The 12,272-nt window shown below is 40.4% G+C and overlaps 1 protein-coding gene across 3 annotated transcripts in view; it reads right to left on the reverse strand.

The window, feature by feature from the left end:
* The window catches only part of gnav1 (guanine nucleotide binding protein (G protein) alpha v1), a 34,929-nt gene that overhangs the window by 20,738 nt on the left and 1,919 nt on the right, over window positions 1–12,272 (reverse strand). For all 3 annotated transcript variants that reach the window (XM_044346111.1, XM_044346110.1, XM_044346109.1), the window contains 3 exons: window positions 12,149–12,240; window positions 3,402–3,494; window positions 2,597–2,757 (listed from right to left, as the gene is read on the reverse strand). In XM_044346111.1, coding sequence (XP_044202046.1) covers window positions 2,597–2,757; window positions 3,402–3,494; window positions 12,149–12,240 — 346 coding nt within the window. The remainder of the gene's footprint in view (window positions 1–2,596; window positions 2,758–3,401; window positions 3,495–12,148; window positions 12,241–12,272) is intronic.

Raw genomic sequence — 12,272 nt, forward strand, 5'->3', positions numbered from 1 at the left:
GTGTAACTGTGAGCTTGAGTGTGTGTGTGTGTGTGTGTCATGACCGTGTCAGCTGCCAGGTGGCAGGTAGGGTGTGCAGTGATAAGGCTGGAGCCCCAGGGGGCACAGCGGCTCATCACTATGAATATTTGAATATTCACACCATGGTTTACCATAATAATACACTGAGGCTAAGCTTTCAAACACAGATTAGCTATTAACGCAGCTAGTGTAATCAACTGTATCATGTGTGTGCACACACTCAGTGAAATGCGATCTTTTTCCAAACACACACACACACACACACACAGTGACATCTCTGCCTAGCTGAACTGAGTGTGACATTCTCAACTAGTCATCCTGAATCAGTTTCTTGGACAGCGACACACATCCTGCTGCTTAAAAAAAAAACACGCTGCCTGCCAGATGCTGTACAGGGCAGACAATATGCGAGTGTGTGTTTTTGTACTTCTGTCTTTGTGAGGACCAGTCTGAGTTTAAGACTAGAGAGAGCAGCCATTTTGAGCGAGTGATTTTTGCCATTGGTCAGTTCTTCAACTGACTATTTAAAGCTGCATTAATTCATTTAATTTTCACCTTATAAAGTTTGCAAGTTTAACATGTTAGCAAGCAATGGCGTATTTACACATCCAGCAGATGAAGAGCACATTTGCATTCAATTGGAATCGCGTTTCTGTCCACAAGATGAATGCTAGTCAAATATTCACTCTTTTTTTGCTCTGTTTTGCTGTCCCTCAACTCACGAGGGAAATATCTGGGTGTTTAGCTGCTAAATGCTCCACTATGTTCACCAGCTAGTCGGTGACTGTGTCTGTTTGCTGTTGGGCGGGTAGTGTACAGTGGGTTTATCAGCTGCTACCTGCATCTGAGAACACACTTGATAGGAGCACTGTTTGCAGGCTGGAAAACTAAAACAATGAGCTGAAAGGTTGTAAAAAGCACTGCAGGGCTGAGGTGAACTCAGGTGATAATTCTCTAATTCTAATAAGAGTCTACAGCCATGCTAGCAGCTCTGTAAGGCTCACAAAGAAAATGCTAACAAGCTGATGTTAAGCAGATATAATGTTTATGATATTCACCATCTTAGTTTAGTGTGTTAGCATGCTAACATTTGCTAATTAACACTAAACACAAAGTACAGCTGAGGTGGTCGGGAGTGTTATTAGTTCTGCAGGTATTTTTCAAGTATCGGACAAATTGAAATTTTTGACCTGGTGATGCCATTAAAGGAAATGTTAAGGGAGCTATTAAAAATGAGGGAAACATGGATATCTGCACTGAATTTCATGGCAACCATCCTACTGTTGCAGAGAAATTTCAGTCTGGATCCAAGTGGTGGATGGACTGACACTGCCGGCCCCAGAGCCAAGCCACTTGCATGGCTAAAAATATTGAAAAGCTTTAAGGGTGAAGACTTGATTGTAGGTTTAGGAATAGAATTCATTTTAGTTCGATGGTAAACTCCAATCTATTACAACTTGGATTTTATTTTCTTAGTTTTGGTCATCATTTCTATCACTTATGATGACATTGTAAAAGTAATTGAGCTGAAATCTGAGAGAACAACAATATGAACAAATAACAGAAAAAACCCTGAGCCGAGAAATAGGTTGTAGACAAGCTGACAGTTTAGCCAGATTATCTGAGCTACTTTATTTTATGGGGAGACCAGAAATGAGCAGAATGTCTGGTAATCCTTCATTGCACAGGACAACTGTGTGTACTTACAACTACACAAAGTCAGGTAGGTAAAATAACTCAATTTGACCTAACAAATAAGACTTGACTAGCCTGGGGGGTTTATTCATCTAAACACTTGTGTTTCTTGCCCCATCTGACCTCTTTTTAGCGATGGTGCTGTGTTCCCAAACTTGGTGAACATAATCTTTTTATTACTGATAAGAATAATGGCCAAATCACAAAAAATAAGATCCAATTTGTACTAAACCATCATATCATAAGAGTCTAGAGAACGCTTTATGTCAATAAGGGTCCTCACAAGTAAAGAGGTGCAAAAGTGTGTGTGTGTGTGTCTCCCTGAGGAGAGCAGACTGTGATGGTGATGTATGGTAGTTCTCAGTGGGAACCAGGGGGCCTGTCGGTGTAGATAACCCCAGAGATGAGGCCTCTCGCAGGGATAGAGGATGAGAACAGACGGCCTCCTGGTGGGTCCCAGCTCCGTCTTACTTCTACATCACACACGCCATCCCCTCTACACTCGCACTCATCTTCTTTGCTTTCATTGTTGTGCCTGCACATGTTTTCCTTTTTCTTCAATATGCAGTTTTACACACTTTCTGTAATCACATTTTTTCCACCTCTCTGAGTTTGAGTTTCTAACTTTTTAGTGATTTCTTTGATTCTACATGCACACATCCAAAACTAAAGAACACATTTACGTATATGAGTGCATACGATTGCTGTGTATAGGTACATGTAATTACAGTTTACTTGAGTCTGGCTCCCTCCTCCTCTCCTTTCCACTCTGCGACCCTGATTACCAGTGACAGCGAGCGTATGGCCGAACATCAGCTGTTAAGTTCAGCTAATTAGACCCCTGCATCTCTTCAGCCCAGCATGAGTGTGTGCTACTCACTACAGCGCTGAGTCATTGAGCTCATACTCGTATCCCCGGGCTGCTGCGGCCCTCACCCCCTGGTCGGCCCACAGACAGGACAGGGCATGGCTCAGGAAAGGAAACAGCACCTGTTCTTCGTCAAAACATCGCCCGCATGATAGGACAGAATGGGCGTGGACCTGCAAGAAGAGACAGAGACAGAAATGTGGATGGATGATCAGGAAGGAGCGGAGGCCATATGGAAAAAAGGATGCGAGTCTCGGCAACAGGAGAAGTTTATGAGTCTGTGTCTGCTCTGTAGACTTGGTAATCAGTATGAGTGTACAAATGAATGGATATGCACGCGCACACACCCTGGTGACATTTAATAGAGGAAATACTCTCCCAGCAGGATGTGGGTGGACAGTGTATGAGCTCTGATAACTTAACAATAAAGTTCAAATCAAATTGAACCTCACAATTAAACCACCCACCTATCGTCTAACGTTCTCCTCTCTCATGCAAACAGACTTTTGATGTGTGTGTGTTTGTTGTTTGGTGTTTGTGTGTGTGTGTGGGGGGTGGGAGGGTGAGGGAGGGAATGCCAGATGCTGCAGCGGGGAGATGCCTCTCTCTAGTGGCGATTTGGGTGCAGTGCAGGAAGACCAGCAATGTAAAACTCAGGCAACTCAGGAACCAAGGAGGAGCAGGATGAGAAAGAGAATGATAGGGAAGACAGAGAAGGATTTTGAGAAACGTCTGACAGGCAGACCAGTAAGAATAAAAATCAACCTGTGAGACAGACAGTAAGACGAGTAGACGTGGAGGCACACAGACCGACTACCTTGTTCCTGCTGTTTGCCAGGTTGATGCGGAGGACGCCCATACCGTGGAGGACAAACTTCATGGAGGTCAGGAGATTATCCAGCACTGCAGGCTACAAAAGATCAAGGTTCAGAGGTTAAGTACATGAGTAGCCATGGCAACGGGACAATTTTGAATTGACATATTTGAACAAAGAACTGTTAAAACCAGGAGAGTGCATTAAGTAGAGTGCAGATCTCCACCAGGTGTGTCTGGGGGTATAGTCTCATTTTTCTTTAAGATGGATAGAATATTGTAATGATATTGTGACTGAGCGTCCTGGGTTCGCCTAATGGTATAAACTTAATAAGGTGACAATAAACGGGACAATAAGTCCAAACTTCTCATTTTAAACATCGTTATTTATTTAGAAAATTTTGTAAAATAAAACCTATCCCTGCCTCCCTCTCCCCTCCCAAATAAAGAAGAGTTCTGACTCAGTTGTTCCTCCCAGCTCTCTTACAGTCTAGATGTTGATGATAATAACAAAAACAGGGGATTTATTCATCTCATATCGTGCCTAACTTTAGTGGATCATAACATATTGAGTATGGAATTTATCTGCAGATGCTCCGGTTCAAGATGAGACCAAACTTTTCTATGGATGTCAGTTTTTGAGCCATGACAAAGGCCAAAATGTGACCTGCAACAGACACTCTCTAGAGCAGCAGTGAACTGCAGAGTGACACTACAGGTGATACCTTTCAAATAACACATAGTCATCTGATCCATTGTTAATGTGAAAATAGTGATTAGTGCAGCTTTAAGATGCCTGAAGTGTATCCAAACCAACATGACTTTTTGTAACTTAAGCTACAAAAAGTGTTTGTTGCTATGTAGACGATAACTCAGGGTGAAATTTTAAAAAAAAGAAGAAAAACAGACAAAGAGAAAACTGATAACTGCACTGTGGGCCCTCAGACAAAATATTTGAATAATCAAATTTAAGCTGTCTAGACTTTTAACACACCACCAATACACATGTGCAATTACACTTACTCTCTACTACTCCTTAAATTGTGCATACGTTTATATGTATGTGTGGGGCAAAGCGTCTGTGTGTTTGCAGCTATCATACCCCATGCACCATCAAGCCTTTTGCGAGAGTACAGGGTGAAAGTGTAACTCACATAAATTAAAGTCATAACTCTGTTTTAGTGCTCGGAAACTTTGAGTCTTTATTGACTGAATAGAGAGTTGGGAAATGTTTCTGTGTGTGTGTTTCAGTGTCCAGATTTAGATGTGTTGCTCTCCTAGTGAAATATGTGAGGTGAGATAAGTGCGTAAGGTGACAGGGCTTCATCTTTTGAGGAGAGCTGCGCTGAGGGCTGCTGACACCACGGCATTAGGGACAAATTAGTCTGTGTTAGGTGAACCTTTGCTGACAGCGCTGCATTGATTTGTGTCAGAAATAAGCTGCTTTGTGCATCTGTCTCCCTCTGCCTCATCTTCACTATCGCCATCATCTCCTCAGATATGCGATTTCATGTCGCACTAAATTTGTTACATAATAATAACACATTCTTCCAGTTTCTTCCAGTCTTAAGAACAGTAAACACTGGATTTATACACTTTCTATGTTTCATGACCATAAACATCACTAAAAAATCAGATCAGGAAACTGGTGATATAGCGGTAATGGTATAGTCTTGAGGTTTGAGAAATGCAACTGTGACCAACAAGTCCTAAACTCAATGGAAAAAGCCTGTAGACAGTTTCTGTGTAAGGCACAACTGCTGTAGTGCTCTTGAGCAAGACAATAAACCTATAACGGGGCTCTGGTTAGGTTTCTTAGTGAACAACAGAGGAGGACTGAGAGGCTCTCAGGTATGAAAGGTGCAATTGTATGAGTTGAACCAACACACAGCTGAAAAATAAACACATGAAGATTAAGTTTCTTCTATTGAAAACCTGACTGGTCTCAAACCTGCTCTGCTAATAATGTGTTATTTCTTATTCTTCAACTGAATAGTATGAAGTCTGTTGTTTTTTCCATTGTGTGGACTTCATATTGGGGCAGCAACTGATGAATATTTTCATTATTAATTCATCTGCCGATTATTTCATCAATTAATTGTTTTGTCTATAAATGTCAGAGAATAAAGAAAAATTACAAATGACTTATAATATCCCAGAGTCATGGGTGATATTTTAAAATGTCTTATTCTGTCCATCCATCAGTTTACTGTGATGTTTGGCAAAGAAAAGCATTAAATCGTCACCTTTGAGGAGATGAAAGTAAATAACTTTTGGCATATTTGCTTGAAAAATTACTTGAACAAGTATTCAATTATCAAAATGGTTGCAAATCAATTTCCTCTCAATCAACTAATCAAATAATTGACTAATCGTTGCAGCTCTTTTTGTGATAGTTATTTAGATCTAAGTGACTTTTGACCATTAGGGGAGAGACTCTTAAAGGCTTAAAAGCAACTTGTGGAGTTTTTGACCACTAGTGGCACTATGGAACAATGATTTTATAAATGGATCCCAGTGTTGTTTGTATCTTGTACATGTAAATATGGACAAACATGCACACGTACAAGCACACCGTACACATTTCCACAATGGTTCTATATGTTCTGCTGGTCAAAGGCTAATGGTGATAACCCACCATGAAAAGTAGCAATGTCCCAGAGAAATAAGGGAAGAGGAAGAGTGTGAGATGATGTAAATGTAAATGTAAACAATGCAAATTCAAAGATGTGAATTTCCATAATGTTTTCTGAGTAGAGAAGAATGAGAAGATTGATACCACTCTCACATCTCTCCATTCAATATGAAGCTACTGCTTTCCATATCACATGTAAACCAAAAGTTCTGTCAGGAAGCTGTTTCTACAAAGTATTGCTGTCACACTCATCAAGATTAAAGGCCCGGCACACCAATCAAGCCCAGTTTGTACATGCCCACACAGTCCTGAGGGCGTCTAATCAGGCAACATAAGTGGAAACAACTGTGATTGAACTATGGATGTGTAGGGGCTTCAAGGAGAAATGCAGCTCAACAGCACACATTTAATCAGGCTTCATGGCACTGAGGATATACTTCTGCTTACATTATATACAAATGTATACTGAAGGGACATTAGAGCTTTTACTAAATATGTAATTTCATGGTAGATGTATCCAGGTTTGATGTTAGGATTTGAATCTTTTTAATATATTTTTTTATATTTTAATATATTATATTTTTGCCTTTATTTAATAGTCAAAAGAGTAGAGAGACAGGAAACAGGGATAGAGAGAGGGCTAACATGCAACAAAGGTCCATGGCCCGAATCAAACTGCAGACTTTGCTGCTATGTGGTACATGTCTCAACCAATACACTATGAGATTAATTTCTTTGTTCAAAAGAAATATGTCAACCTCTTAAGAGATCTTGAGATAAAGTCCCATCTTCTGTTACCAGGATCTCAGAGTTCAGTCTTGGCCTGTCATATTTCGCCTCACTACAAAAGCCTGACTAGACTCAGCCTGACAAAATACTTGGGGCTCAATGTCGGATTCCCCTAATGGCCACGAATCTTTCAGTGTCCATTTTGGTGTCAGTTCACAGTATGCACCGACATGAGCTTACTTTACAAAGTCATTTGTATGAAGTGAACTTACAACAAATCCCATCTCAAAAAAGTTATATATCGATATTTTTTATAATAACAATGTATCAAATCACATATGTAATGTGAGAGGTGTCCTTAATAGCAATGATACTACAGAGATTTATCACCCGACTCTGCAGCTCCCCTCGGCTTTATGCTTTATACACAAGTTTCAGCTCATTGTTCAGCTGTCCAGCCCGCAACTTAAATGTTTTGGTTCACTCTCAGCTCTCTCCTGCTCAGCACCAAACAGCAAGCAGACACAGTTAGTGACCAGCTGGTGCACATAGTGGAGCATTTAGCACCTAAAGAGCCAGATATTTACCTCAAGAACCCCAAAAACAGAGCTAAAAAGAGTTCATATTGGACTTACATTCACTAGATGGACAGAAACACGACTCTAAATGATCATTTTGCTCCGTAACTGCTGGATGTGTAAATAAGCAACTGATGATTTGTCAATGTTGTGTTCACTGTTTGTTTCTGCTGACCCAATGTGGCCAAAAAAATCAGTTTATGCAGGTTTAAGGAGAGAATTAAAGGAAAAAATGACACATTCTTCCTCTTACAAATGAAAAGATGAATTCATAAGCAATACAACACACACTTGCTCAGTTCAATACACTCAGGTTTGGGTGCTACAGCCTTACTTGATGTTGTATGACCAGTAGCTAATGTTGGCTAATATTAGCTTATGTTAGCAAACGTTAGATAGATATTCTCTACTTCTGTTACTGTTATATTATGTTTTAGCATTTAGTGTTATCCTGTAATTGTTAAACAGTTGTCACATACTTATATAGTTACGTAGTCTCACTTCAGTCAATATAGTGAAATGAAACATTACAAATTATGTTCCCAACAGTGACCCTAGAGAGACTTTTTTTTTTTTACAAACTCAGCAGATTTGGAGCTTTATAAGCATCACAAAGGCAACCTTATTTGGATTTATTAAATTGCATTTCATTATACAGGTGTGCTGCCAACATGCCCACCTCCTGGACTCAGACCAAACTGAATAACTGGCTCTCTCACGTCACAGATTCAGTTGTCTCTGCCTCAGTTATTTCATTCTTCTTCCTTCCTTCCCTCCCTCCACCTTTGTCCCCTTTATCAATTGTTTCCCAGTTCCTCCCACTCTGACTCAAAGCTAACTTTAGTGTTGTGTTGACAGGGAAACGGCGGTGCAAAAGGGAGGCCACCGCTAACCCTCTACAACATCAGACACTTTGTGTGTGTGTGTATAGAGAGTCTTTGTAGCCGTTTCTCTAGGTAACAAACAGTATGTGCTGGAAACTTTAAACTTGTAACTAAAAACACTTTCCACTGAATAGCTACATTAGCTGATTTTTATCCCACAACTAATTTGATGAACATTATTTTCAAGCAAAAATGCCAAATGTTCTCTGGTTCCAGCTTCTCAAATGTGAGAATTTGATGCTTTAATTTGTCATTTTTAACTATTTGAAACAATTGAAAATTGTTATGGACATTTTTCACTATTTTCTAACATTTTATAGACAACATTATTTTATGTATTCAGGAAGAAAATAATCGGCAGAATAATTGATAATGAAAATACTAGTTATTTGCAGCCGTCCATGCCTACAAACACACACACACACACACACACACACACAGAGCCTGGGGCCACAGGTGTGTCATTGAATGGTAATCCGAATCCACCATCAGCTATACGTCACCTCTCTGGATAAGTATAGAGTAAGAGGACACCCTGTTTTCACCAATGTGTGTGCATGTGTATAAGTGTGTGTGTGTGTGTTTGTGTGCTTACATTGAAGGGCAAAATCCAGAGCCCATCTCACACCTCTCTAGCTATTGTTTCATCCTGGCTATTGTTACTCCTAACCTTGTGGTTCGCTGTGCATCGGCAGAGACATTACAACCCTCATTACAATAGTTTTATCTCTAAATCCACCCAGATACACTCAACTATTGTTCTTGTCCAGCTTTCTGTTTGGATCAGCTCCCTGAACATAGAAAACTATCAGCCGTTAGCGGTGCCTTGTGTCGTAGCATCTGCTACAAAAACACAATAACAAAGAATGTGGCTAAACTCATGGTGGCCTGATAATTACTCATTAACCACAGACTGCTCTGCTAACAATGTATAACTAAATATGTGTGTGTGTTTGTATGTTTTAAGCTCTACTGATTTCCCAAACCAAAACCTCACAGCCATTTGGGGAGAAAGCTCCCAATGCTCTCAAACACCTGAATCAACAAAGAGATTCCAGGTTGAAAAATACAAATTCAGTTCAGAAATGTTAACCATTGCCACGCCAACATGTGAACATACACAAAAAGCGTCACTTTTGTTGACACAGGGTTGTGTGTATTGGAAGAGAAAGAGGGAAAAAATGTCAGTCCATCAGCCTATCTGCAGTAAAAACACCACCACAGCCTCTGGCTACAAATAAAGAAGGGATGAGACAAAGAGGAGCCCCATTCCTACCTTTCCTCCCCTCACTCCTCCCTGGCAGGCTGTCTTGTCATGGTCCTAATGAAGCCCAAACCTGGCTGGCAGGGCCACAAAGAGCCAGACAGAGACAGAGAGACAGAGGGTTTTCAGTTTGAGGGGGCAGGGATAACCTGTCCAGTTCAAGACAGGGTCGAGCTGGTGGACACACAAACAACTTGTTCAAGATGTCAGGTAGGGCGTAAGAGACAGAAACAAACTCATGTGTGAAACTATATGCACTCAGGCCTGATAAAGAAAGATGAGCTCGTGTGTGTGTGTGTGTGTGTGTGTGTGTGTGTGTGTGCAGAGGAGGGTGTGTCTGTGTTTGCTGTGGGTCAGGGAAGGGCAGGTTTGTGGGTTAGTGTCATTTTTCCACTTGAAAATAAGGGCGTCACCTGGGAACAAAGAAAAACCCAACTGACTGCAGTGACAACATAAGACATTTAACTACTGGAATTAAACGTGTGTGCACGCTCGCACATGTGTATACTGATCACATAAATGTTTTCATGCTAGGAGAAAAACTAATGCATGCATAGTTAAAGCTGGTTAAAGCTGCTCCTGACAGACTACATTATAATACTATTTTTTTTTTAATTCCAATATTTTATTTGATTATATTATTATTATTTATAGATAATTTATAGATAACAATACGTATGTGTCACAGGTATATTGTTGTTACTCCATGGTTCTCTTTCAGGCACTTTTCTGTGTAATAACTCAAATTCAGAGCTAAATGTCTTTGACACAAGCAGCAACATGAGTTTTGATACAAATTACCAAAACAATACTTTTTTGGATACCGTGATTTGAGAAATATAAGCATGTTTTTCTATGAAACCCTTTTATGTTCATTTGACAAAAGAAGCCAAAGTTAATGCTGGCAATTTTCTATATTTTTATTACTGTCAACAAACCTCAATCACCAATGAATTGATCCTACTTATTATGAAGTATTGTGTGTATTGTATTCCTCTGGGCCATAGACCTCCATTGTTGTCCAAAAACTATTAAAGACATGTCAATGAGTCACACTGCTGCACCAGATGACATGTTCCTTCACCTCTAAGGCAACTGTTACCATAGTTTGTCCAAAAACAGCTCGAAAGAGTAATAACACTATGAAATTGAGGAACGTGATAACTCAAGCGTCTGGATACTGACACAATATTAAGTAAGCGGGATGAATTCATCATTGGTTTGGCTCTGCCTTTGAGATTTGTTGACAATAAGAAAAATATAGAAAATCGCCAACCATAACCTTTAAATGTTGTCTAAGCAGCAGTACAAGACTGATGCCTCTGGACAAGCTGCAGACAAGGTGGCTGTTAGGAGACACGAAAGGCAACAGGAGGAGAAAGCTGTGCAGAGTGGGAGCTGAGGCGTCTTTAATATCTAGGAATGCACTGAAACATCCCAGCTGCCTGTACAAACAACTGGGACCTTCATATGTCATATCAGTGTCTGGGTGCAAATCCTAGCCGATGAGCAACTGCAAAAGTTTGACAGTCTTTTGCATATTTCCAGGACATAAATATTGAATATTTGGATATCTTTTGGATATTGGATGATCAAACACAATAACTACAAGACCTCTATTTAAATGTGATTCTTTTCTAAGTAATGTTAAAGTACGTTTCAGTTGAGTCCAGTTTTTTTTTCTCTTTTAAGTTGTTAAAAGTCTGCTTTACAAACTAAATAGAGGTTAATTTGTGGGTTTTAACTCCTTCACCTTCATCTATGAACATGTCAGTCATTTCCAGTAACGTGGCCGTTATTGCAGGGAGATAGAGCAGGTATCTGAAGCATGATGAAGACAGAGAAAGGCTTTTTCTGTCATCACATACTCATTTTGTATATGCATAACAGAGAGGAGGAGGAGGAGGAGGAGGAGGCAGAGAGAGAGAGGAAAAGATACAGAACAGTAAAGGGGAAATTAGAGGGAAAAAGAAAGGAGAGCAAAAATATGTTGAGAGGTTAAAGGAGGGGGATGTGGACGAAGATAAGCCTTCAGTGAAAACAAGCTGATGGGGTGAGTGAGATTTGTGTGTGTGTTGAACCGTTTCCATTCTCCCCACCCCATCCAAACCCCTAGTACAACGGAGGAATTTGGCTTTCAGGCGCTCACACACACACACACACACACACACACAGACACACACACACACACACACAGAGGGAAGAGCAGATGCGAGCCAAACCACTGCATACCAACTTGCATATGACCCTGGGTATCGTTAGAAATCTCAGTCCCCCACAGGAACTAAGCATCTCCTCGTTTTCCATCTCATCTCCTGCTCATCTCCATCACTGACTCCCCCTCCTTTATCTCTACTAACTTTCATTTCAATCCTCATGACGCATCGCTGTTGATGCAGATAACCCTGACCTCTTCAAGTCCTTTTACTGGGAACTTACCTGAAAATAAAACCTGATGATTATCCAAACCAAAACAAGTGATATGTCGGTCTATTTAAAGCACTGCTTAGTTCTGCATTACTTGTTATCTTGTAACTTGTTTGTTATGCAGCTATCTTCTACTGGAAACCCAAGTCAACTCCATGCTAATGGACTGTTATCTGATAAAAACGCAGTCAGGGTGAACCAAGCTGTGTGTGTGTGTGTGTGTGTGTTCCCAACCTTGAAGCTGGTGAGCTCTTGCTTGGTGAAACCATTGCTGTGGATGATCTTCATCTGTTTGACCAAAGTGCTTTTACCGCTCTCTGCTGCACCTGAAGGATGTTGAACATAGTGGGTAAACTGG

Source organism: Thunnus albacares, chromosome 3 (assembly GCF_914725855.1).
Source record: "Thunnus albacares chromosome 3, fThuAlb1.1, whole genome shotgun sequence".
In the NCBI taxonomy this organism is placed as follows: Eukaryota; Metazoa; Chordata; class Actinopteri; order Scombriformes; family Scombridae; genus Thunnus; species Thunnus albacares.